We start from the raw sequence: 27,787 nt of genomic DNA, 5'->3' as shown, positions 1-27,787 counted from the left end.
CATGATACTTTATGTTTTGTTGATCCCTACTTTGGTCTCTGGTTTGATGGCAGTTCGTCCTAAACTACATCTCAATAGAGCATCACTAATGTTTTTGCCTGCTCCTACGAACTTTCCTCAATATCTTTTTAACAGTGTCAAAATTATCTTGTAAAATCTTCATTTGTTAGCTAATATCCAACTTTCTCAAATATAATTTGGTTATATTTAGCTCCCAAGTGTGCTAAGGTTGGAATTGAAGATTTTGTCATATTTAAAGATAATTACTCCAATTATATCGGACCTGTACAATGCTATGAGATAGTGGTGCATCGTTGCTGTAAAACACATCTATTTGAATGGCTCACAAATGAACCAAGTCTAACAGTAATGCTGAAATTACAACTTCAATTCTTCAAAGACGTCAAAAATAGCTACTTAGGGCAAGATCATTGTCGAGTGATCTACAAGAGTGGTGACTATTTGGCCTGTGGGATCATTCATTTTCAACATTGTTGGTGGTAATTTCCCGCTGTAATTCTACTCTACATGACAGAAAATTACAGTAACTAAAGAAAATGAACAAGTACAATAAAGAAATAAGTACTTAATTCATAACAGAACATATAGAAGAGTATATTTTAAGAGCACAGATCATCACCAACACCAAACAACAAATTCTACGACTAGTCAACTAGCCATTGCCTAGCTTTTAAAGGGTCAAACAAAATTAAAAGTAATTGATTCAGATGATCCATCCACATATAGTATACGCTACACCAAGTCTCCAGGCATTCCTCTATACTCTATATACCCACAACAACCAAGAATTTTTTAAAAAAATTGAAATGAACTCACCAATTCTCCACAAAAGGCTTCTCAATTCCTTTAATCTTTTTCTAATATACTCTAGTAATTGACACTCTAAATGAACAATCAGGTCAGAATCTACTTTCAGTTAAGGACAGTAATTTTAACACCACACAAAAACTGTCACAATCAGAACACTATAAATATCCCAATTCAATCTTAGAAAAGGCAAGATCACAATATAGAACTCGAAAATTTCTTGGAAAAATGCTTCAAAAGCACAACCCAATTTAAACTCCAAAACAGTAAAATTACATAAAACCAATTCCTATGAAGAAATGTTTGAAATAGCACTAGATTCTTCTGACACCAAGTCTATAGGAATATTGAAATTATACTTCCAAAAATTCAGGGATTCAATCCTCCTCTCAAGAAGATGCTTTTGTCTTTCTGGGGGCCAATTGAGTCTCAGGCTGCATAATAAAATATGTTTAGGATACTTGCAAAAGATATGCAACTGAGACAACATAATGACAGAAACAAAAAGACCTCAAGATGACTGATGAAAAAGCAAAGGCAACTGCCATAAAGTACAGAGATAGAAACTATACCTCTTTCTTAACAGATTCTTCCTTTTCAGACAACACCAGCTCGATATTGCATGGATGTGACATATAAGCTGCAGAAAGGACAAGAGGTTAAAATCGTAGCATCAACTACAACAAGAACCATTGAGGAAATAAGCGAAGCACTCACGATTGATTCTTCCATGAGCACGGTATGTACGACGCCTCTGCTTCTGAGCTTGGTTTACTTGGATGTGAGTTATGTAAAGTGAATCCACATCCAAGCCTTTAACCTAAAATGAGGTGAAATTAACAACAAACTCGTCATTAGAGATAAGTGAAAGTGAAGGACAAAGAGAAGATATAAAACCCTACAAATTAGAACATACTTCAGCATTACTCTCGGCATTCTTGAGTAAATCTAGAATAATCTTTGCAGACTTGACAGGCCAACGTCCTTGTCCATTTGAGTGACGATCCTTAACCTGAGCAGTACGTCCAACACCACGACAAAAGCGTGTGAAGGGGATGGCTTGTTTGTGCACAAGAACATCCTCCAAGTAGCTCTTTGCCTTGTTCAAAGGCATCTTCCTAAGGGCGTGCGCTGTTTCTCTAGTATTCTACAGATATATAAAAAGTACACATTGAGTAAGGAAGGCATGCATAGATTAGAACAAACATCAGAAATTAAAGAACTGTTATCACCCCAACTGATAAAGAACTGTACAGACGAAAGAACGTTGATCCTAGTGGACCAATTGTCGCCAGAATAATCAATGTTCTGAATAAAAGTAATCAGAGGCATAGCTTTGTGCTATCGGTGATAGACCGGAATCGTGAAGGTCTTCTATTTTTTTGGGTCAAATATTACACGCTGATATTGACGATACTTCTCTCAAAATCAATGTCAAAAAATTTATTCTTCATCCTGATTAAGTTATCAAAGCACAAAGAGGCAAGTGGAAGCTGCAACTTCCTTAATTAAGAGCCTACTAGATGACAAATCAGCAAGAAAAATTCTCAAGCTGGCGGAGACCCCAGCTAAAAGTCAGTAACTGTCCGAGAAGGTCAGTGAGGTTCCAACAGTAGTGAAATGAAGGATCTTTCTAGAGATTAAATGGCTAAAGAGCAAGCATTCTCAGCATCCTAGTGAAGTACCAAAAATTGCATCTAGCTTTTACTTTATGAACACACTCAGATACATGATCCAAATACAGCTATTGTCATCAACATTCAAATTCAACAGCACTGCCCTCTTTCAACAGAATTGGACACACCGCCATTTGCCAACAACCACGGAGCCACCATGCTTACCACTAGTATTTAGCTGAAATCACTAGCTTAACACGGGTGACAGAACTATCAAAAAAGGTTAACCAATTACTTAGCCTGATACATTTACTTGAACAAGGCAATCATTTTACTGGAAAAAAAAAACTTGATGAATCCAGATAAAGGGAACCACTATCTTATATACAACAACAAGCGCCGTGTAATCCCACAAGTGGGGTCTGCGGAGGCTAGAGTATACACAGACCGGAGGCTGTTTCCGATAAACCCAGGCTAAAAATAAAGCATATACAAGTAGGTCAAAAAATAAAATGCAGAAAAATCTTGTACAATATGCAACTGCTAATAAACAAACACTTGAGCACAACATAACAGCAAATATAGCAGACACCAATAGCTCGCAAAGCAGAAAATCACATAAAATAATCAAAATTTAACATAAAAAATATGTATATATAAATGACACACCTTGAAATGGACTCTGAGAGCCGAACCCCTAGCTTTGCAAGCTGATACAACAACACAAAACACATATCAAAATATTAAACATATTGAGTACTCTTCTAACACATATAAAAAACAAAAAATTTATTAATCAAAAGGATTATCACACTAATCAACAAATTAAACCAAAATTCACATAAAAACACTCTAATTAACACACATAAAAGTGTGTGTTTATTCATATTGAGTACTCACATTTGGTAGGGTTAGCTGATTCATTGGAATACTTCACCTACGTAAACAAAGAAAAAAGTATTAACAGACTAATCAATGAATTAATCTCAAGTTTTAATGCATTAACTTACCATGGCTGCCGGCGATATTGCTAATCTCCTGCAGCTGCTGATAGATGCCTTAGGGTTTTTGTGTTGAATTGAAATATATATATTCTGTTTTGAAAAAATATTTGGGCTCTGTTCAGTTTTACGGCCTTTTGAAGTATTTGGGCCCTTAACTTGTATTGGGTTTCTTTTTGGGTAAGAATTTCATTGGATAGCCTGTTCGGACACTATCATTTAACTTATAGTCAGTTATGTCAAAGTATTAAACTGGTAACTAGCAGGGATGGAGTTAGGTAAGGGCGAGGAGACTCATTCGAATCCCCGTTGGCAGAAAATCCCAATATTTATATATAATTAAAAAAAAAATTTTATATATATATAATAGATATTGAACTCCTTTGACTTCTTTATATTTTGAAATCCCTTAGTGAAAATTATGATTTTACTTTTGGAAAAGACTCAAAAATACCCCTGAACTATCTGAAATAACTCAAAAATGCCCCTCGTTAGATTTTTGGCTCAAAAATACCCCTCTATTAAATATTTGGCTCAAAAATATCCCTCCCTCTAATGGAATTCGGAAAAGGATAAAAAATACCCCTGAACTATCTAAAATGGCTCAAAAATACCCTTCCCCTTAACGAAGTTCCACCAAGCATGCCACCTAGATAAAAAAAACTACGTGACTATGCCATATTACCATCCACATGTAAAATGTTAGTATTTTTTAATTATATGACATTCTTTTCTTCTTTATTTTTATTTTTATTTTTATTTAAAAACGTCAGTGAAACGGATAAAATTTACATGACTTTTTTATTTTTAATCAAAGTAGACAAACGGTGGTTACATAATATTTTTTTTGAAAAAATTTATTAAATGTAACATCGCTATTATCAAATTTCTTTGATCATCTAAAAAAAAACAAGTTTTTTCTCGTTAATAGGTTTAAAAGTGTGAAACCCAACAAAAAAGTCTTATTAAACTGATAAATCCATTAATTATTAGGCCAAAATAAAAGTTAAAATTAAGATTTACTAGTAAAAGTAACAAATTTCAAACTAAACTTCAAATTAGTTACTCAAAAGATGTGTTTGATTTTGCTAGCTTTTACTCAAAATGCTTATATTAAAATGATTTAATAAATATCTCCTCTAATCTAAAATTAATGAATCTTTGAATGTGACACACATCTTCAAAAAGTTAATGTATAACATAATTAAATAATAATTTATCACTATTAAGTATCATTTTACTTCTTTTCAAACTTGTTCTAAAAATAATAAGATTATTCATCAAAACTGAATCTAGAAAAATGAATTCATTTCGCCTGATTAAACAAGTGTTAAAAGGAATTCATTTATTTTGAAAAAAAAATTTGCATATAGTAAAATCAACTCAATTATTAGTACATCAATATTTGCTAGCTTAAAGTTAAAATTCTAACTCTTCCTCCGAGTCAACGTCAGATCAAGATCAAGCCGTCCCTTATCTCAAACAACAATAACAAGATGAAATTTAGAACTTTTAAAACACTAATGAAAAGGTGAAATCTAGAACTTTTAAAACACTAATGAAGTAATTAGCAAAAGATTGGTTTTTTGGTTTTTCCGTTTCACTGCTTTGCGAAAAAAAGAAGAAGAAAGAAATGTCATATAATTAAAAAAATACTAACATTTTACATGTGGATGGTAATGTGGCATAGTCACGTGATTTTTTTTTTTTATCTAGATAGCATGCTTGGTGAAATTTCGTTAAAGGAAGGAGTATTTTTAAGCCAAATATTTAATAAAGGGGTATTTTTGAGCCATTTCAAATAGTTTAGGGGTATTTTTGATCTTTTTTTCGAATTACGTTAAAGGAAAGCGTATTTTTGAGTCAAATATTTAACGGAGGGTATTTTTGAGCCAAAAATTTAACGAGGGACATTTTTGAGCTATTTCAGATAGTTCAGGATTATTTTTTAACCTTTTTCGTTTTACTTTTCTTCTTGGTTGTGGTACAATAGTGTCCGTTGAATCTATTATAATTCAAATAAAGTACTATAATGCTTGAATCAAAGCCTATCAAAACCATAGAAGAAATAATTCAGGTAATGTTTTTAAAGAACCATTTAAAAATCATTATTTGCAAGTATGAAGAAGTGAATCTTGATTTTGAATATGGAAAGTGTATGTATTGTTGAAAAATTGTAAAGTGTTAGACAAGAACCGAAGGTTCAAACTTCAGAAAACTACTCTAGCTTCGAGCATATATGTTTAAATTCAAATATTGGTAGTTCAGACATCAGATATGCGTATTAGAAGTTGTCCTATAAGTCAAATCTTCAAATGCATATTATGGAATTTGCTTGCTCAAACAAATGTCGAACTTAAATTATAGCTTATATGAGATCCCAAAATATATTATTTGTGCGCTAGTCTAATTCTTTTTCCTTAGATGAATACTGCAATATTTTTATTAATTATTTGCCATTCATAAATTTTCAACTTTGCTATTTAGAGTTGAATCCTCGATTAAAAATTGGCTCATATATACTACCGTTACACAAATGACCCATATATACCCTTTTTGGTTGACGAAAGTGATAAACCGATTTAAAATTTACGTTTTTGATTTTTATTAAAATATAATCCATATGGGGGTTTACAATTTTTAAGTTAGTTTCACCAATTGAATATTAATTTTATTCAGTTGATGAACTATTGTGTTGCTTTAGATGAATGCAACAACAACAAACCCAGTATATTCCCACATCGTGGGGTCTGGGGAGGGTAGAGTGTACGCAGTCCCTACCACTACCACCAAAGAAGTAGAGAGGCTGTTTCGGATAGACCCCCGGCTCAAGACAAAGGACAGTATATATAGAAAAAAAAATGCATGGAACATAATAAAATAACATAGGTATGACATCCACAAAAAATATTGAACACTGCCAAACAAGGACACCAAAGCCCTCCTACCTACTGCCGACGACTCAACCACACACCTTAGCCCTCTATCCTAATATTTTTCCTCCATACCTTCCTATCCTAGGTCATGTCTTCAGTCAGCTGTAACTGCTCCATGTCACGTTTAATCACTTCCGTCCAGTATTTCTTCGGTCTACCCCTACCCCGCTTGAAACCGTCCAAGGCCAACCTCTCACACCTACGAACCGGGGCATCCATATCTCTCCTCATCACAAGGCCAAACCATCTCAACCTAACTTCCAGCAATTTATCCTCCACCGACACCACTCCCACCTTCTCCCGAATACTCTCATTCCTAACCCTGTCAGCCCTTGTAAAACCACACATCCAACGCAACATCCTCATTTCTGCCACCTTTAACTTTTGGATATGAGAATTCTTAACCGGCCAACACTCCGCTCCATATAACATAGCCAGCCGAACTGCAACTCTATAGAATCTGCCTTTCAGCTTGGGGGCACCTTCTTATCGCATAAAATTCCCAAAGCGAGCCTCCATTTCATCCAACCCACCCCAATACGGTGAGAGACATCCTCATCTATCTCTCCATTCCCCTGAATCGTAGACCCAAGATACTTAAAACTATCCCTCTTGCAAACCGCCTGGGAATCCAACTTTACTACCACCTCCTCCTCTTGCCTCGAGTCACTAAACTTGCACTCTAAGTACTCCGTCTTAGTCCTACTCAACCGAAAACCTTTAGACTCCAGGGTTTGTCGCCAAACCTCTAGCTTATCATTAACACCTTGTCGCAACTCATCAATCAAAACTAAATCATTCGCAAAAAGCATACACCAAGGCACCTCGCCTTGTATGCTCCTCGTCAACACATCCATCACCACGGCAAAAAGAAACGGACTAAGAGTCGATCCCTGGTGCAACCCAGTCAAGACCGGAAAATGCTCGGAATCTCCTTCCACTGTCCTTACCCGAGTCTTCGCCCCTCATACATGTCCTTAATCGCTCTGATGTACGCCATAAGGACCCCTCTCGCCTCCAAGTATCTCCACAAAACCTCCCTAGGAACCTTGTCATACATCTTTTCCAAGTCAATAAACACCAAGTGAAGATCCCTCTTCCTCTCTATATACTGCTCTACCAGTCTTCACACTAGGTGAATTGCCTCAGACGTGGAGTGACCAGGCATAAAACCAAATTGATTGTTCGAAATAGACACAATCTTCCTTAACCTCCGTTCCACCACCCTCTCCCAAATTTTCATGGTATGACTCAATAACTTAATACCCTGATAATTGTTGCAACTCTGGATGTCACCCTTGTTCTTATATAAAGGGATCATCGTGCTCCATCTCCATGCCTCAAGCATCTTAGCGGACTTGAAAATGATGTTAAACAAGTTGGTCAGCCACCTCAACCCTACCCTGCCCCGCAAGAAAACTTCCAAAAATCTACCGGAATGTTCCATCAAGGGGTATACAATTTTAACAGCAAAACTATACTGAAGAAGCATAAGATATCCAGAAAGCAAGATGTTTAACGTGCATGTTCCATTGAAGAATGATAACAAATTGTAAAACTAAGTTTATCTCATGCTAATCATAGTTGAATTGTTAATTCAAGAATATAATGTGATTCTCCTCCACTACTCCATATACTGGTGCTCATTACCAGTCAGCCATTTTGCATCGTTCCATCCATTTGGGACTCTTGTACACACTTGTACAATCGATGCCACAAAGATAACCAACTCTATCGTCAAAGAAATAAGGAAACAAGCAACGATTTGGGAACTTGCACATGCATTATTCAAGGAACTTTAAGTCATGAAGAAGCGTTTTCTTCCTTCTGAGACAAGTACCTAAAGAAATACACAGAATGAAGATCAGATTTTGTTTTTCACTAAAATGCAACGGATTGATCCAGATGGATCTACATGAAAGCGCTCAAAACTTTGGTTCAACGCCTAATCTGGGATCTGAACTTGCTAGTAATAACAACCTAAAAGACCCATAACTCAGGTTTACCAGAACTTGTGAACTTATTTTTGGAATTGTTCGAATGGTTAATATGGATTATTATGCACTGGTGAGTTGAGACACATACCACTGATGCTTTAGCCAACGTGAGAGCTGATAGAGTTGCACCGACTCATTTGAAGCATGGCAAGCCAAAAGAAGATGATTGCGAGGACGCACCATCCATGCAAATCTCATACACAATATTGAATACACACATAATACTGCAGTCGAAGAAACAAAAGCACGAAAATTCAAGAAATGGTATAAAACCGAGACAATCATTTATGCAAGATCAGAAGCAAAGCACACTTGAAGGTGCAAAACTTATGTCTGAGCAGTGGCGGATCCAAAATTAAACATTGGGGGTTCTGTGGAAGTTAAAAATGCAGGTTCTGAAATATATATGTAATCCTATCTATACTTTTTTTCCACATAGGGCTGAGGCTAGAGATCGAAGCCACACGTTTGGCCAAACCCACAGCTTCTATTGGATCCACCATTGTTTCTGAGAGAGACATTTTCTTTTTTCCACATATATACATGAGGTTCGAGTCCAAAGTGAGAGGTTTGGCCGAAAGCACAGCTTATATTGGATCCACCATTGTTTCTGAGAAAGACATTTTTCTTTTGCAACAAAACAAGGAAAAATAGACCATTGTTGTAGTAGTTCGTACTGAAATTTGCAAACAATTACAACTATTTCACCTGCAGTCATGTTGCCAGATATTGCATCAGGGGGCTTCTTTGAATCCAGCACTCCCTTACACATCAATTCAAGTAAATTTCGGAGACTTCAGTATAAAATAGAAAACCTATATACACAGATAAATTTAACAAAGATGATCATCTGGGATTAGGAACATACAGAAATGACAAATCCCCAGTTGGCCATAGGACCCCAAAAGTGAGTTGTTTTAGGGCCAACAGGACTGTTCAAGAATGCCCGGAAGGAATTCATGATTTTGTAATTCAATTGCCTCTGCATATATTGAAAAACAAACTTTAAATACTAACAAAAACTCTGTTAATTTGTAAATCACATTTAAAGTCAATCCTAATATTTTCCTATTTATTGAGAAACCAACAAGGGTTTTCTTGAGCCGAGGGTCTATAGGAACCAGCCTCTCTCCCCAAAAAAAGTGGGGTTATTCCACTCATGGGATCACACTAGGTATGTTGTTGTTACTGAGAAACAAATAGGGAGCTCGCTCATTTCCGGTAAAAAGGGCAACCCGGTGCACTAAAGTTCCCGCTATGCGCAGGGTCTTAGGAAGGGTTAGCCCACAAGGATCTATGGTATGCAACCTTACCCTTCAATTGTAGTAAATAACATGAAAGGCCTCTTTGTTCCACGAGTAACCTATTTTTCATTCCAAGTATGAGTAAACATTTCTGCAAAAGAATTACATTAACTAATATACTTCAAACAAAACAAATTCTTTGAAAAACTTCGCAAAGCTTTCAGCTCGAGAGGCTATACCAATAAGAAAAGATTTATCTCCTCCCATGTGAAAGAATTGAATCTTTTCATTAAAGAACATTCCTTTTCAGTAAAGACAAAGAATCAAATTTCCATTTTCTCTCCTATTCACTACAACAATAAAGAATCAAATTTATCTATTTTTTATTTTCTTTAAATTTTTGATAACCGTGGTGTTCGAATTATCTTTGCGCACCTCGACCAAATCCCTGGAATACCTGCCACCTCCTATCAAACAACAGATAACACGTAACTCTGTCCAGGCTACGACAGATGGAAAGAATCACCTGGTGTTTTTTGCCTCTGTTGGGACTTCATGGACCACTAGGCCACACCCGTGCAACAATAAAGAATCAAATTATCACATTACTTGTTCCTTTTTTCTAATTTCTTCCTCTACCAATTCCAATGCCCCCACCCCAACCAACCAATCCAAGTATGTTACCTAGTAGTCAATGAAGAAGTGGATTCAGAATCATGAGGTCTCATGTGATCTTAGTTTACAGGTATATCACGGAATTAGTCGAGGGCCGAACTGAACAACACGGTTATCAAGAAAAAAAAAAGGTTCATAATTACTCATCTTACAACAGGACCTTACCTGGTATACTTACCGATACTGCAAAACAGGCTTGTGCAATTGGTGATGAAATTGAGCAAATGCAAAATTAAATTTCAAATTCTCTTTTTAACAAGTGTTGAGAATAATGGATAGGAATGAACACACACTATTGTTTTTCCAGAGAAGTAGAATGCGCCATTAATAGTAGATGAGAAAGTCGCAGCTAGGGTTGGTTCATTACGAAAGAGTGTGGTTAGTTACCTGACCAAATGGAAATCTATAGGATTTGGACCAGTTGAGCTGTTTCGCTCAAATTGTCAGTTATGAATTTCACACTTCATTACTCTTGTGTAGTTATCAGTTGAGACGCCATCTGCCACCTGTGCATCAATTTAATTTTTTTCTTTTTGAAACATCTTTTTCAGCGGGCGGGTACACTAACGTTTTCGCTATACATGAAATGAATCGGACCATAAGAATACCTTGTATACGTAACCTTCTAGTTACGTGATAACAACTTTACCGATTACTACCCTTCCATTTAAAACATCTTTCTAATTTTGTGAAATTAAATTTATAGGATTATGTATATTAAATTTGCAAATATAAGTATTTTATATACTTTTAGAAATACTTTATAAACATGAAATATCATATTTAGAATTTATATAAATGTAAATTATATAAGTTCTTATTTAGTCTCTCCGTTTCAATTTGTGTGATGCATTTTGACGAGAAATAAACTATAAAAAAGAGAGTTTTGAAATTTGTTATAGTCTAAAAACAAGATATATATTGATGTGTGGATACAACTCATTTGAATTTAGGCGTTGCTTTTATCTTTAGTTCTACACGTAGACTAGGAACAATGCATAGTGCATAGGGACATAAGAGTAATCACACATCATTTCTTGGATGGTTGTTGACTTGTTTCCACTTTTCTTTGAGAAAGGTGAGAAAAATTCATCAACAAGATTGAAAAAGGACATGCAGGGAATTGCAAGACGGAGAATCGAACCCACACCAATAATATAATAGTTCACGTGGTCATCCAACTAAGCTATTAAGATTGTGCTACGTGACAGAAGAGTCCTCTCAGATGGTTGTTTGTTCCTTATAACTGGTTTTTGGCCAAGCATTTCTCTTTGGTGCTTGGCATCTTCTCACAACTGCCTCATCCTCGGTCTCTTCCTCGTCCCATTCAGCTGCAATCTCCATAAAACTCCGCTTTTTCCTGTTCCTGATGCATACATCTGTTGCAGATTTTCCAGTCTTCATTCATCAAATTCCTCGTACTGCAAGATTAAGAGCTTTTATCTGTTTATGCTATAGATAAAAGCTCTAAATCTTGCAGTATTGAAACAGCCTCTCTACATCTGAGGTGGTGGTATGGATTGCGTACACTTTACCCTCCCCAGACCCTACTTTGTGGGAATACACTGGGTGTGTTGTTGTATCTGTTTCTGCTATGTGATGCATTACCACCTTCAGCAACATATGAAACATGTTTTTGATAAGCATTGCATGTCAAAATCAATCCAGCAACTCATTGAGCAAGTACCTGATACAAGTTCATTGATTATTAGCAACCTAATATTTAAGGTTCAGATCACGTTCTATTTCAAGTACATTTCACACACAATGGCAGTGCCATCACAGTCAAACCGCTACCGGAATAAGAGTTTCCAAAACATTTCTTAAATTGAGAGGCAAGCTATACAATTTCAGAAACGAAGGCATCATCTCTACCAATAATTTCTTGCGACGATGAAAACAACAAAGCACAAACAGCACCCAACCAAATGCATGTTATAAACTGATAAAAGAAGTCTAGCTCTGAAGCAACAAGAATTCAATGTTTACCTCAAACAAACATCTTTATATACAATATATTCTCAAAAAAAAAAAAAAAAAAAAAGAGGCAATATCAAATTGCTAAGAACCATTCAAATATTACAATGCTGAAGTATTTGAAACAGAATTTATAGGGAAAGGCAAGCAGATTTAATGAACAATTATATACTACCAATTAGCTAATAAAGACATCTACATTATATAGTGTAACTTGTCTAACCTGCCATCATCTCTCCACGACTCGAATAGGACGGGCATGCTGAAGTATGGCTATCTTCACTAATGGGCAGAATAGGATTACTCCTAGCTGAGTAATTTGAAGCAGCAGTGTAATATCATACAAAATAATTCTAATATAATCACGTCTGAAATTTGTCAATAACTTTCAAAAGGCTATAGGTCTCAGAATCTGGCCTAGCCCCTCCAAGAATCATTCTTTTAAGAAGATTTGGATCATATACCTTCCCCTTAACATATGCCTTAATTAACGCATTGTACACAAAAGTATACCTAGTATAATTTGCTTTCTTCAGTTCTTCAAACAACTTTTCAACATTCTCTACATCGCCATTATCTGCAAATATTTCAACTATTGAAAGAGTAGTCTCCAACCATGGAGTTGATCTTTTCACCTTTATGCTTGCTTCCATATCCATCCCCAGTTGAAGAGTTTTGATAGCCTCCTTAACTAACCCCGCTTTCAAGCAACCAAGAGCAAGATGCCGAAAAGTAATGGTGTTTGGCTTGCACCCACTTTGCTCCATCTCCTTATACATGGCAGTGGCTTTGGTGATGAGTCCATGTCTACAATATACAGCTATCAACGAATTGAACTGCTCATTTGACTTCAAAGAATTCTTCGATTTCATTACGGACCATAGCTCTTCAGCTCGACAGAGATCTCCGATCCTACCAAATGCTTCGATTGCCAGGACATAACTCTTAGATCTGACATGAGAAAGCTCCAGAATGATGCCCCATGTCCTCTCTAAATCACTCCGGTTTCCCAGATACCCATACAGTATGACAAGAATGTCCAGCGTAGACCAGTTTTGTCCAGTTGCAGACTTCTCAATAGCTTCAATATAGGTCTCACTAACTGTATACAATCTGGCCACAGCATGTGCAGTGGCCAATATGCAGTAAGATACCTCATTCGGTTCAACTTTTGCTCTTTCCATGTCACCAAACACTTTCAATAGGCCTTCAATATTGTGTTGATTTGCTTCTATCTTGAGCAGAATATTGAAGGTTGAAACATGTGGAATAACCTTATCGGCTTTCATCTGCGTCCAGATTTTAGGTATTGACTTCTTGCGGCTTGGAGAGGAGTGGAGAATGATGAGCTGATTGAACACCAGATAAGATATGGGGTGACCTAGCTCTCTCATTTTCTTCATATATGCTAGTGAAAGCCTTATCATGCCTCTGTTCAAGCATCCGAGTATAAGATTGTTGTACAGCAACTCATTTTGGAACTCTGATGGAATTCGGGAGAAAAGGCTTTCCGCTTGTGATATGCCATGAAGCTTAGCAGTGAATTCTAATAAATATGAGTAATCTAGTTCCTTTGGTCTGTATGGTCTCTCCCTTATAACCCATTCCATCACCTGTGGAAAGAACAGGTATTGCTTAATATCAACACCATTACAATTGAAGTTCTAAATGAGCACCAAATTCTATCTATTTCAATGATAACTGAATCTAGCACTCAAATGCTAGTGTATGCATCCAGATTAAGCACCTCAAAGATAACTGAATGAGCACTCAAATGCTAGTGTATGCATCCAGATTAAGCACCTAAAAGATGATAAATATCAACTACATATGCTTGATTTGGCATTATGATTTAACATAATAGAGTAAATTCAGTATATATTTTTTGAGAAGGAATAGAGCAAATTCAGTGTAGAATACAGCAAATTCAGTATATTGAAAATGCCCAAATAGCTAACATGGAACATACCACCCTGCACCACCTTTACCTGAAACATGACAGAACAAATCAATACAAAGTTTTCCTCTTCCCCTAATACCTTCAGTAATGTTACCCTTAGATATCTAACACAAATATATAAAGTGCACTGTAGTGAATTCTCAGTAGGATGAATACTTCATATATTTCATAATAAGTAAATGCCCGCTTTCAAACTTGGAAAGAGAGGACAGAGTAAAAAAACCTCAAGAGCACGCTTGTTGGATTTGAGTTTGCGCAAACGATTGATGGTGTGGAAAATGTCACCTCTATGAATAGGCAGACCATCACCCATCCAGCTTTGGAAAGTGGATCCGACGGACTCTCCCATGGGTACACTTTCAATTCTTTGACTTAAGCTGTTCCTTGTTGCCACCATTCCGGGAGCTATCAACCTTTCTTCTTTTTCTGATTCTGCGTTCTGAGCTATCAACCTTTCTTCTTTTTTGGATTCTGAGTTCTCTGAAGTAAAATTTGCATCGGATGTTTTTGAACAAAAACTGTGACATGAATGAATACTTTGTTTGGACAAAGATATAACAATTGTTTGATGAAGCGCACTAGTGATCCTCCGTTGGCGCAAAATGGATATGAAGTTCATTGTTGATATGAGAAACAAAACCTACTTTACTCATCAGGCCCGCTTAAGGAAAGAATTGCTCTGAAATTATGTACTCAGCACCACTAGTCCACAGAAACCATAAGAGTGAACCTGCCATGGTTTGATTAACTGGAAAAAAAAAAAGGATTGAGCTTATGGGGAGATCGCCTAATCAGCAGTCATTTTGGTTCACAAAACCAGTAAATAATATCTTCAAGCATTCTGATAGTGCTGCTTTTAGGATGGATCTTTTACAGATGCATTGCATTTAGATGTAATGAAAGCCAAGAGCAAAACCAACCTTGTAGGAGTAAAATAATCGGTACTGTGCACAGAAAACTACATGATGAAAGTATTACTGCACTACCTTACGTTGGCTTCAATGCAAATCCAAAAGGGCGTGGATCAATATAAAAAACACCAGTAAACTGGAGCAAAATAGGATCTTGATATGATGTATCTTTCCAAGACATTCTCATGCATCACATCTAATCATTTGTTTCTCTGTTCGAATAGGCATGTGACAAAATGAATCATTGACTATGATCAGAAAAAAAAGCAGGGTCTTAAAGCTCTAGTCCAACAAAACTAACTAAACAGATACACATCTAGACACCTACGACTAAAATAGCTCATTCTTATTAAAATTTTGTTAAAAATCTTCGGCAAGAAGACACAATTTCCTATACTGTAACTCAAATTACATTCCAATTAGAGGTAACTCTAAAACAAGAATTTCCAAAAAAAAAAATGAGCTTTAACAATTTTGGATAAATCCAAAGAATATCATCCAAAAATTAGGAAATATAAGTACCCCAGAAATCCAATTATCAATAAGCTGCCGAAAAGTGTAACCTATATTATACTAGCTCTCAACACCCAAAATACTAAATCTTTCACATAGGCACATAATAAATTTCAAGGTGGGTGAAGATGCTAGATACCATCCCACTTCGAACTTACCGTTTCAACCTTCAAGCACGTTGGCTTGCTTCTTTCTTGATGATTGAACGTAGTCAAACAAAAGGGAAATAGCTGACAGTGATTCTCATAGCAGGAACTGAAACATTGAAAGGAAAATCAGATATTCAAGAAATACCTCAGGTAATCACCATCTAAGGCTGCAAACAGTTACAGTCTTTCCATCAAGACCAGCAGCATTGCACCAGAAATCATTAAGGTCCTCAAAGAACTGAGCTCCATCAATATCAATCACACTCACCTATCAAGATATGGAGTTACTTGGATATAGAAACACACACACTTTACATATCTAATAAAAGTTAAAAGCAAGTTGTGGAATTCGTTTGTTGCCTAATAACTTCTTTTCTAGTAAATGAAATGTCATGTTTTTTCAAATAATAATAATAATAATAAGCTTGACCTTCAAATGTATTTCAGCTCTACTACATGTTTTCTCATCAAAGTGACACATATTGAATCATTTTATCTTAATATGCATCACTGCAACAATCAACTGCACGTTTTCCTTCTTCTCATGAAAATCTCACACTTCAAATTTGATAAATAAATGGTGCAGGTATCCCTGAAATTAGTCGAGGAGCGTGCAAGCTGGCCGGACACCACGGTTTGAAAAAAAAAAGTTGTTGCAGTAACAGTAAATTTCGCACGGTAACTAGCATCTCGTCTGTTTACAATATTGGACGGTAAAATTGAGATAACATTTAGAATTAACAAACATATCCAGATACAAGGGAAAAATAAATAATAAAGTAACAATCAATGGTGAGACACTCGTCTATTTGGAAATTTAAAGCAGAAACAAATGCAAATAAAAAAAGTAAAGGAGCAAGAAAAAATAAACGTATAGCAAAGAAAAACTTACTGAATCACAGAGAAGAAAAGGAAGACTAAAGCGGCTATGGAGGAGAAAGAAAAGAAAAGAAAAGGAATGGTAATAATAATTTAGGGGGAGAAAATGACAAAATGGTACCTTATTTTAGGACAGGTTCAAAATACTCCCTACAGAATGCTCTGACAGTTCTTTGGTCCTTTAAGTTTGCTTTAACAACTATGGGTCGTTTGGTTTGAAAACAAATTATACCGGGAGTAGTTATGGTGAGATAAGTTATAATAGAATTAGTTGTGTTGGAATAAGTTATGCTGTTATTATTTTTTAGTGGTTGGTTGGTTTATTGTACTGAAAATAATATATAGTGCATTGTTTGTAAAAATATATTGTTTGTTTACAAAAATAACCCTCACTTTAGTTAATTATTTTTATGTTTGTATTTATATGATTTTTGTTTGTATTTATATAGTTTTTTTCCCATCAAATTAGAAATTCATATGTCTCTTTTTTTTGCCATCAAATGTGAAAACCCTTAGAAAAGTGATTTAAACTTTTTACCCTTCATTAAAAGATTGTCCTTTAGATAAAAGCGTCTTTTTACTATTTACCTAATAATATTTAATTAATTTTAGGACTTCAAACTCAACTAAAATCGAATTCCCCCCCCCCCCCTCCTCTTTTTAAGGACTACGTATATTTTTTTTTTCTAAATGAACTCTATTTTGTATTAAATAAAAGGAAAGTAAAAGTCTATCAAAAACTAAAAAGGATTTAAAAAAATCACTCTTATTTGTGTTAGTTTAGTTTATTTGGAATTTAAAATATTCTATTATTGATAAATAATTAATGAAAAAAAGTAAAAATCAATCATATTTATATAATTTCTTTATTGAAGAAAAAAGTTTTGAACTTCTATAAATTGAGAATTCTTTTAGAAAAATACAATAATATCTAATATGAACATATGGAACAAGATATATTTATTTTTGTTCTTAAATGATTCTTTATTATTTGATTTGATTTTCTTCTTTTTTTCAGTCACCAAGATAATTCAAAGAAATATATTTTTTTAATATTTAATTTACTTAGATGCATTAATTTCGTAGTTTTCTTTTTTCCAATTTTGTAGGTATCTTGAAGATGAATGATGATTATGATGATATAGACAATTAATGATCAAAATTTTGAGTCATATTAAATATTATGATTATTTTTTCTTTCTAAAACACCAACCATAATTTAAGGGGTTGTCAATATATTTTACACCTACCTCATTTGTATCTTTGATATTTACGACTACTATAGATCTAATTAAATAAATTCTCTTACTATTTGAATAAATATCGTATTTAGTGTAGCGTTTAAATTCATTATAGTGAGGTACACGCACGAGGCGTGTACACCTAAATTAGGTTATATATATATATGTTCTAAAGGCTACTACGTGGCCGCAACACAGTTGGCCGACCCTTTAAGATAAGGGATAAGAAAGAAAACTTTAATAATGCAAGTCGAGTACGCTTTGGGCCCCATCGTCACATGCGTTATTAATTTTCTTTCAAACTTATTTTGACGCGTGCTTCAACAGTTTTTCTTTCTTTTAGAAAGTAGTGATAAAGGAAGCACTCTGACTGACGCTGACTATTACAAGACATAAAGTGGGCATCCCCACCTGACCATGCTAGCTAATAATACAAACTGTGAGAACTGTAGAGTATTTTTACGTATCCAAGTTGTGAAGGGCTATGGAGTCGAAGCTCATGCTTGAGTCGTCGTCTTCATATGGATCCTGGGCATCTTGGAATTGTGCAATATTATCTTCTTCGTCTGATCTAGCAGAATTATTATCTGTAGTATTTATCTCTGGCACAGCTCTGTCTAAATTAGTGGGTTGTTCGTCTGGTTGTTCATCCATGTATTTATCTTTAGTCTGGTTGCTGAAGAATCTGTCTAGTGTCTGTTTAATTGTTGTCTCTATTGTCTCATTTTTTCTCTTAGATATTAAAGTTTTCTTTAAAGTCCTATGTCCAGATTTTGTTAATTTAGCTTTTGATGAAGAGCAGTCTTCATCCTCATTTTTTGGCAAAGTGACAGCCATTAACGGATTTGATTTGTCTTTACCGGTCACCGTTTGAACCGGACTAGCTGTACCAACATCCGGTACAGTGGATTTCTGAGCATTTATTGGGAAATGCACACCCTTCTCATCCATTTTTTGAGGAGATGGAGAACTCTGAGCTGGAGTCTGAGTTTGTGCATCTGTTTTGCTGACTGGAGTCTGCTGCTGTCTGAGTTTTGCTTCTAACATTTGTATTTGTTTGATTAGTCTCGTGTTTTCCATGAGGAGTGACTCCTTTTGGGCATTTAGCGTTTTGAATTTTTCCGTCATAGAAGAACAGTGGTTGCAAAAAATAATCTTTTCCGTTTCTTTTTGCAAATTATACTGGGGTATCTGATCTGGATTTTGTCTAAGGGAAGGAGATATGTAATAATTTGGCCCTAAATATCCTCTAGCATGATTTGTAGCTTCAGTAAAATCATTAAAACCTTTAAAAAGAGGGGCTTTAAAAACTTGTATGGAGTCTAATACTTCTAGCCATGTTTGGAAAATTCCGTTAGTTTTTCCATGAATGACTACAGAGTATTTAAAACGAGGCCTACTTTTTTCTGCCATATAATGGCATAAAGCATTCATAGATGCCATGAAATGATTACGGTTTTGTCTATTATAAGAAATCCAGAGGTTATCTACTAAACACCTTTGGGGTCTGTCTAAAACGTAATCTGGTCTTACTCTAAAAGATATGTTGCTTTCTGGGTATGCAATTAAATTAAATGGTCCGAAATGAATTCTTTCCATTGTCTCTAGGGATTCTAGTGGTCTAAAATTTAAGTTACCTAACATTGTCTGGTGGTAAGATTCTGACGACGAAGCTACACCCTTGCCTTTGTCTGCAGGAGGTTGTCCTGTTGGTCTCATGCTGAAAACAAATGAGTAAAATTAAACTTGTTTATTTATTCCCAGTTATAGTCTACTTAACTGGTCAGCTAATTCGTTTTCTTTTCCTTTTATATGTTCGAATACTATATTCTTATAAACAGATATGGTATCTGTAAAATTTAGCCATCTTCTTCTACTACTGATTTTGTCATTTATTTTTTGATGAAATTTAACTATAGCTTCACAATCTGTTCTAACTAAAATCTCTTCTTTATTTAATATATATAGTTTGAAAGCATTTAAACCATATATGATAGTTAATACTTCTAAGTCTATAGCGCTCATATTTCCTTTTTCTTTATATGCGCCACTTTGATATCCACATATTTGTTCTTCATTTTTATTACTATATTTATTAGGTCTTGATTTTAAGATAGCTCCCCATCCTAAGTCACTTCCGTCTGTTTGAATAATTAAATAGTCTGATTCTAATGGAATTTTTAGGTCTGGGATATTTTTGATTTTTTCTTTTATTTTTTGGACTAATTTAACATCTTCTATATTAAAATTTTTCTGTCCCTTATTACCTGTTTTTGCATATAATGGTCCTGCTATTTTTCCTAAATCCTGAATAAAATTCCGTGCATAATTTACTAATCCTAAGAATTTTTGTAAATTTTTTGTTGTTTCTAATTTGTCTGGCATTTCTAGCACCTTCTTTGCTATGTGTGGTTGTAGTTTTACTTTTCCATTTCCTAGAGTTATTCCTAGGAAGTTAATATAAGTCTTGCATAGCTCCATCTTCTTTTTACTTATTATTATGCCATGTTTTACAAATAGTCTGAAGATTATTTGTAAGTGTCCTAAATGTTCTTGCATATTTTGACTAAATACCAAAATATCATCTACATATACTAATATAAAGTGTTTATATTCTCCAAATATGTTATCCATTTTTCTTTGGAAAATGGGCGGAGCCGTCTTTAATCCAAACGGCATGACTAACTATTCAAAATGTCCGCTTGGACATGTGAATGCTGTCCATTCTATGCTATCTGGATGCATTTTGACTTGCCAGTAGCCTGACTTACAGTCAAATTTACTATAACCCTTTTTATTTTGAATTCTATTGATTAACTCACTTTTATCCGGTAGTTTGTAAGCATCTGTTCTAATATTATCATTTAATCTTTTGTAATTAATTACCATACGAGTTTTACCCCTTACCTGTTCACTATGATTTCTTACCATAAAAGCTGTCGATCTATGTTTAGAGGTGGATCTTCTTATTACTCCTAATTGTAAGAGTTCCTTAATCTGTATATCAAATCCTTTAGTGTCTTCATTATTTGCTTCTATAAGTGCCGTTTTTATCGTATATTCTAAATTAATTATATCTAATTTACACATTATTTCATTGGCTTCCCAATGAGCTAATGGTCTTTCTCCTATTATCTCCATTTCGTCTAATATAGATATTATATTTTCTAAATCCTTTGGACTGTTTATTATTCCTATTTTATCCATCCCTTTTCTAAAATTATAAAACTGAGTTTCTATACTTATTAGAGTATATTCCTTTTCTATATTAGTTAAGCATTCTTGTCTTTCTGCATTGAGCAGAGTATAGTTTCTAACTTCTTCCAGATTTTCTTTTAGCAGGTTGCTGCATTGATTATTTTGGCAATCTTCGCAACATGGTTCTGGAAGCGATTTCTTTTTACTTGTTTTTAGTTTTCTAAATACTGTAGGCGATGTTACTGTTTGTACTGGTGTATAAGTCAGGTCTTTAAAGAGCATTATTCCATCTCTTGTTAAGAGACATCCTCCTTTATTCTGTATACAAAATCTTAGTCCAATAACAAAATCTGATCCTATATTTAAGTCTCTTGCTAATATTTTGTTAACATTGTAAACTGGGTTATAGAATTTATTGCATGTATTTAAAAAGCTTATTTGTGCTTTTTCTATGTAATAATTATAGATATTTTGCGATCCATCCATTTGAGTGGTCATTATAGGTCTGTCAAGTATTTTTAATAAGTGTTCTGGTACTATTTCTTCATTGATTAAACAGCTAGTACATCCTGGATCTATTAATGCTAGCGTTTCTATTTCTACGTCTTTTATTTTAATTTTTACTAATACTTTTATTGTAGAGAATTCTTTGTCTTCGTTGCATATTAGACCAGTGCTATTATCTTCTAAATTCATAAGTTCTGCTTCTAATTTTTCTAAAGGTACTGCTTCTTGTGTATCCGTTTCTTCTATGGTGACTTTTGTTTTTCCTTTTTCTAGAATGATTAATCTTTGTTCTATATCATTTAATCGGGTTTCCAAAGTTGATACCCTTAGGTTTAGGATTTGATTATTTGTATACTTTTGTCCGTTATTTATTTCTGACTCTACTTTAATTTTTAGAGTGTTTTCTATGCAATTTATACATGCCTCTAGGTAACATTTTTTACATTTAGCTCTGTTGTCTTTACTTGGGTACCAATTACAGATACGACATCTATTACTATCTAGACCTTTATTTCTTTGAAATTCATGTATACATTCTTGATTAATATTCATTAAATTGTTAATCATTAGGTTGCTTAAGTCTAAATCCTCTATTTCTTGACCTAGCTCATTAACTAAGTTATCCTCGTCTGATTCGAAAGAATCAGATTTTAGATTATCTTTATCATTTATGTCAATACTTATTATTGAGTATATACTTTCTATATCTGACATATATTCATCTACGTTTAATAAAGTTTCTTGAAAATCTTCTATTAGTTGAGAATTTCTAGTTCTATTATTATTTCTCTTAGGACATACGTTGGCTAGATGGTCTATACTGCCACATGTATAACATTCTAGTTTATTTTTATAATTTCTGTCGTTTCTATATTTTCTAACATGTCGATCTCTATTTAACCAAAGTTTTTTAGCCTTTGACTTTCTTAAGAAGTATTGTTTTCTACTATATGGTTTCTGATTATTTCTTTTCTTATACTTTTTATGTTGTTTTTGATCGTAATTCTGGGTTGTGTATATAACAGATTTACAGAAATTCATTTCATTTCTTTTTAATTGTTTTTGTATTTGTATGTTTGTACACTTTTCTGTTAATATATCCATTATATGTTGTGTTCTATGTCCTATTGTCCATTTTAAATTTGGGTTAGCAACTACCCCATCTCTCTTATACCATCTATCTTCTATTTCTCTTCCTAAGGCTCCTGGTAATTTATTAAACAATTTTTTGCCTAATTCTTCATTAAAGGTATTTCCACTGACAGTACAATAATAGAAATAGTCTTGTAGGAATTTCTTTATATATACCCAATGTAAAATACTTAATTGTTCTAGTTTAATTAATGCTTCCTTTTGTAGTGCTAATAATCCACTATTTGGATCTTTCCCTGTTAATAACATGTGCATTTTATTTGTAAAATTATAGGAATTTGGTCCCATACTTAATAGAACCTGGAAATCATATGGGCAGTTTGTCTTAAAACTTTCCCATGTAGCTTTTGCAGATTCTCCTAGAAAGGTTTCTAAGTATTTATACATTGTTTCTGTATCTGTTTCTGTATAATGTCTTAAGTAATCTGCAGCTACTATTCCTTTCCATAAGTCTATTACTGTATCCCACATTTGGGGATCATATGCTGCTATATTTAGAATTTTACCTTTACTACCTCCTTCTTTTAGTTTAATTGGTTCCTCTATTGGCATTCTCTTTCCTGCTGGTTTTGTATAATCTCCCCTAAGTTCTGTATCGGGGTTTATCCTAATTGCTGGTCTTCTAGGTACATTACCTGTACTATAATCTATTGGTTGAGGATTAGGATTTGTCTGTTGGAATGGGCTAGCACTAGAGGAGCTAGTTGGTTCTAATTCTGCTAGTTCTTTATAACTTATGGTAGAACTTAGTATAGAGAGTTTGTCTTCATTTTTTCTTTCAAAGACTGATTTATTATTTCTGTATCCTAAATTATCATTTCTCTCTAAGCAGTTTTTAAAATGTTCTACACATTCTTCAATTTTCATGTCGTCTTTTTGACATCCTTTACATTTAAAAGTTATATTTTTATATTCTTCCGCTAAAGTTTCAGCCTTTTCTATGGTCATGTCTACTTCATATCCTTCTTGTAATACTTCTATATTCATAAACTCACTTTTTTGTTTCGATATTACTTTCTGTGTCATCATCGTCTAGATTTCTTTTAGTTGTGTAATTATAATCTGTAAACCTTACTGAAGTTTCTCCCTTACTTGTAGTATATAATAGATGAGACTCTGGAGTAAAAATTTTTGGTTTAGTAAATTTGTTTAGATTCCATTCTAAACCTGCATATATTTCGGGATCTATTTTTATTGGTTTTATTAAACTTATACCTTTGTTTCCCATTATTTCAACTACATCATTTACTTTTAGTTTAAATTTTGTATTACTACTTAAAGTTAATTTTCCAATAAAACCTATGCACATTAATAAATTATTTCCGCTATTCATTTCTTCGTATCCCTTAGTTTGGATTCCTATTTTAATATTATGTCCAAATTCTTTTAAGTTCATTAGAAAGTCTGGACTGATATAGAATATTCCGCCATTATTAGTCATATCTACTTCCGTTAATCCTATTATTGACTTCATTATGTCTGACCATCGGTCATCATATATCGTTATTAATACTTTGGTTCCTAAATTTTTTCTAGTTAAACCTTTTATTCCTATAACAATTAAACCCATATGCATTAATACCATTCTATTATTTTTTAGATGTCTTAAGGAATTAGCATTTACTAAATCTAGTACTTTAAAATCTTCTCCTATAGCCGATATTTGTTCTTCTCTATAATGTCTGTATAACTGATTGTCTGTAGAAAAATATCCTGCATTATATAATGTCTTAGGATTTAATAATTTTAATTGATGTTGTTGGAAGATTTGTAGGTCTTTGTCTACATCTATTATTTCGTTAAGTTCTTGATTCTGTTCTATATTAGGTTGTCGTCTGCATATTCTTGCTAATATATTATTATTTCCTATTCTATTTTCTAAAAAACTTATTCTTTGTCTTTCTTCTCCTTGTCCTGTATTATTTTCGATGGCTCTCCGTCTATTTGATAGAAAGTCCATTTTTGTGGTTTTCGTATTATATTTTTTCGTTCTTATTTAGGAGTTAGTTCAATTCTTTTTAATTGGTTAATATGTTCGTCTATTTCTAGGTTATTGTTTGGTTGGACCTCTTTATTTATTAAGATATCTATTTTCTTATGTAGTTCGGGTAATTTTGGTTCCTTTTGGAGGGGTTTTTGAGTTTCCTTGCCTTTAATCAAGATGTCTATCTTTTTGTGTAAGTCTAATAATAATTCTATTATGGTATTATTTTGTTTTAGTAGAATTTTATTCGTTTGACTGGAAGGTATATGCCTAGATAATCCTTCAGGTTCACTATGATAATTTTTTGTTTTTTCTAGTGCTTTATTGTAGTTTATATCTTCTTCACTCATGAAAGTGATATTTCTTCTAATCTTTTTGTTATTTCTTGTAAGTCTTTGATCTCTGTTGTTATATTTTCTACTTGTTCTACAAGCTTAGATATTAGTTGGGTTGTTTTTACTTCCAATTCTTTAGGTTTTTCTATTATGGTTGCTATTAGTTTTTCAATTTCTAATTTTGTCGGTATTTTTTCCAAATTAAACTTGTGGTTTAAATACTGAATTTTTCTGTCTATTTCTACTTCTTGTGACTTTAGATAATCTAGATTCTGTTCTATCTTTTCTAATGTCTTTCTATATTTATTCTGAGTAACTTCTATTTGGTCTAGAGTTCTTATTATATTGTTATCCTTTTCCTGAGTTTTCTCACTCGTGTTTATCAAAAGATCTATTATTGTGTTGTATTGTTTATCTTCAGAATGTAAAATATGTTCTCCCTGATTAAAATTACACCTTATGGTGGAATTATTTTTTAATATTCTATATTTCTTTTCTGGTTGAAATCTAAGATCTAGGTAATCGAGGTGTTTTAACGAAGCTATCTTGTTATCCTAAGTGGTTTAAGTTAAGGTATTTTTTGCTTAGCTTAGTTTGATATCTCAATCTACTATTTGTATAGGTTATATCCAAATCTACTTCCTGTATATTTTCTATCAGCCTAGATTGTTCGCTAATTAATGCTTTTTTATAATAGTTAGATGTTATGGTAATTATTTCGTCCGTTTCCTTAAAATTTAAAATATTTGTTTCTAGATTTCTTATTTCTTTATTTAAAAGCTCTAATCTTTCTACAAATTGTTTTCGGATTTTTACAAGTTGATGTTTATAGATAAATTCTCTATAATATTGTTGTTGTATTTGTCTTATACACTCGATATATCTTATTGGCATTTATTATCCTAACTAATAAGCTTTTCTCTTAATACGTTCTTTAAGCCACTTTATTGCTGAAGTACTATTTTCTAAGTCTCTCTCACAACCTTGTATTTCCCAATTTATTGCGCTTAATAAGTCGTTATAATAAACTTTATGTACTCTATTAACTTTTAGTAGCCTTTTTAGACCTTCTTCTAGATTACGTTTTCTAGCTAATATGTTGTTTCTTTTTCTAATTTCTCTATATAAATAGAAATAACTACACCTTATATCTTGGAATGATCTATGTTTTTTTATATAAAGTTTAGAAACTTTTGCGAGTTAGTAGGTAATGTTCCCAAAACCTTCTCGCTCTGATACCAAATATAGTGGGATATTTCGATAATAAAATATTTCAATAAATCAGAAAACAGTGGTTTCTCAACTTCAGAAAAACGGTGATTTCAACAGTAAAAACAGTGAATAATGATCTATTTTTAGTATATCAGTTTGTAAAAAACCTACTCAGTACTCCCTCTATCCTACTGTTTCTTCATGTTATCATTCTTATAGTTTATATTTTCCCCAGAGTTTTTTTTTTACCCTGTTCATCTCTTCCTCTTAATCTATGTTCTTAACATCATACTTCTTTAACCACACCCCGGAAACTTTTTGTCTGGCAGCTAACACTCGTCCTTTGTCTATTTTGCAGACCTATTGGACTATCAAGGCCAGAATTCCTAAGAATTTACAGGTTAATCCATCGTTGGTATTAAGAAATTAAGAGGATAACCATATACTAAGGGTAAGAATTTTATAGATAATTTAATCTACATGATTTACAAAAAGAAGTAACATAGCATGAATCAAGTAACTTTTGGGGGTATTTTTGTCATTTATAATTTTATCCAATGATAAATTAACTTGGGATAACTTATACCACCAAATATGTGGTATAACTTATCCTGGGATTATTATTAGTCTCGAGATAAGTTATTTCGAGTATTGCCAACCAAAAAATGTATAAAAAAGTTTATCCCAGGACTATTTTTTTATCCTAAGATAATTTACCTTATTACCTCACACCAAACAAGCCCTAGGTTTCTATGAAAGGAAAAAGATGCTCTCTGGCGTATGCATATTAAGCAATATCCTCGTTTTAAAAAGTGAAGAAAATACCAAGACGACGCAATAACATCTTATTTGAAAATAACCATATTTATATCACTTTAATAGAATACAGTCTATGTACTATATTATTACACTACTTCTTGACCAATATTTTATTATTTTTAAAATAAACCAAAGATAGAAATAATTCAGCATTACAGCTAAAACAATTTATTACAACTGTAACTACACACGATTGAAGCTTTTGTCAACTCGTCCTAAAATTTGACTGATGGTTAACAAGATGGAAAACGAGAGTACAACGTGGCGATGGGCGAATCTAACTTTTAAGATATGAATTCGCGTGAACTCCATACCCTGTGTTTGTTTTAATAAAATCCAGAAAATACTTATGAGTGATTAATTGTGAAGCCAATTATTAGTTTATGTGCACTTGAGATCATTGTCGTAACCCATAAGCCATAAACTTTAAATCCTAAATCCACCTCAAAGTGTGGCTCAAACCCACATGCACATAATAACAAAGTTATTGATTTTAAAAGTTTAACTACAACAAAATGTTCAAACCCTGTTTCAAAATTTTCAGAAATGCTAACTCTATAATCATCCCTCCATCTATGGTCATGGTATAACATAACTAATCACCCTTCCAACCCTTCTCTGAAAGCAAATAAAGTGAGTGATTTTGCAGACTT

At 33.5% G+C, this 27,787-nt stretch overlaps 3 protein-coding genes across 3 annotated transcripts; all 3 read right to left on the bottom strand.

The window, feature by feature from the left end:
* Nucleotides 1–970: 970 nt before the first annotated feature.
* On the bottom strand, nucleotides 971–3,631 carry LOC107875874 (60S ribosomal protein L17-1). Its single transcript, XM_016722746.2, has 7 exons — nucleotides 3,455–3,631; nucleotides 3,345–3,381; nucleotides 3,114–3,154; nucleotides 1,745–1,975; nucleotides 1,546–1,648; nucleotides 1,401–1,468; nucleotides 971–1,262 (listed from the first exon to the last, which is right to left on the bottom strand). The coding sequence occupies exons 1-7, from the start codon at nucleotides 3,455–3,457 to the stop codon at nucleotides 1,218–1,220; spliced, it is 528 nt and encodes a 175-aa protein (XP_016578232.2). The 5' UTR covers nucleotides 3,458–3,631; the 3' UTR covers nucleotides 971–1,217.
* Nucleotides 3,632–7,879: 4,248 nt separating this feature from the next.
* On the bottom strand, nucleotides 7,880–10,491 carry LOC107875873 (mitochondrial pyruvate carrier 1). The gene is made up of 5 exons (XM_016722742.2): nucleotides 10,463–10,491; nucleotides 9,247–9,360; nucleotides 9,087–9,141; nucleotides 8,467–8,602; nucleotides 7,880–8,221 (listed from the first exon to the last, which is right to left on the bottom strand). Exons 2-5 carry the CDS (start codon nucleotides 9,337–9,339, stop codon nucleotides 8,185–8,187), a joined length of 321 nt encoding a protein of 106 aa, XP_016578228.1. The 5' UTR covers nucleotides 9,340–9,360; nucleotides 10,463–10,491; the 3' UTR covers nucleotides 7,880–8,184.
* Nucleotides 10,492–11,430: 939 nt separating this feature from the next.
* Nucleotides 11,431–16,758, bottom strand: LOC107875871 (pentatricopeptide repeat-containing protein At1g07590, mitochondrial). Its single transcript, XM_016722740.2, has 5 exons — nucleotides 16,700–16,758; nucleotides 15,953–16,075; nucleotides 14,458–14,982; nucleotides 12,498–13,887; nucleotides 11,431–11,984 (listed from the first exon to the last, which is right to left on the bottom strand). The coding sequence occupies exons 3-4, from the start codon at nucleotides 14,851–14,853 to the stop codon at nucleotides 12,637–12,639; spliced, it is 1,647 nt and encodes a 548-aa protein (XP_016578226.1). The 5' UTR covers nucleotides 14,854–14,982; nucleotides 15,953–16,075; nucleotides 16,700–16,758; the 3' UTR covers nucleotides 11,431–11,984; nucleotides 12,498–12,636.
* Nucleotides 16,759–27,787: the final 11,029 nt, after the last annotated feature.

The sequence above is a fragment of the Capsicum annuum genome, chromosome 6, assembly GCF_002878395.1.
Source record: "Capsicum annuum cultivar UCD-10X-F1 chromosome 6, UCD10Xv1.1, whole genome shotgun sequence".
NCBI classification, from domain to species: domain Eukaryota; kingdom Viridiplantae; phylum Streptophyta; class Magnoliopsida; order Solanales; family Solanaceae; genus Capsicum; species Capsicum annuum.
The sequence above is the reverse complement of the archived record's forward strand: the minus strand, read 5'-3'. Positions and strand labels throughout refer to the sequence as shown.

Bases quoted from the DNA above. Each gene is read 5' to 3' on its own strand.
- LOC107875873 (XM_016722742.2), bottom strand. From the start codon at position 9,339: ATGAATTCCTTCCGGGCATTCTTGAACAGTCCTGTTGGCCCTAAAACA. The intron at 9,142-9,246 runs GTATGTTCCTAA...TTGATGTGTAAG, and splicing joins ACTGGGGATTTGTCATTTCT to GGAGTGCTGGATTCAAAGAA. The intron at 8,222-8,466 runs GTATGTGTCTCA...GTATTTCTTTAG, and splicing joins CGTTGGCTAAAGCATCAGTG to GTACTTGTCTCAGAAGGAAG.
- LOC107875871 (XM_016722740.2), bottom strand. From the start codon at position 14,853: ATGAACTTCATATCCATTTTGCGCCAACGGAGGATCACTAGTGCGCTT. The intron at 13,888-14,457 runs GTTTTTTTACTC...TTCTTTCCACAG, and splicing joins CCAACAAGCGTGCTCTTGAG to GTGATGGAATGGGTTATAAG.
- LOC107875874 (XM_016722746.2), bottom strand. The intron at 1,976-3,113 runs GTGTGTCATTTA...ATATATCTGTAG, and splicing joins CTCTCAGAGTCCATTTCAAG to AATACTAGAGAAACAGCGCA. The intron at 1,649-1,744 runs GTATGTTCTAAT...ACCTCATTTTAG, and splicing joins ATGCCGAGAGTAATGCTGAA to GTTAAAGGCTTGGATGTGGA.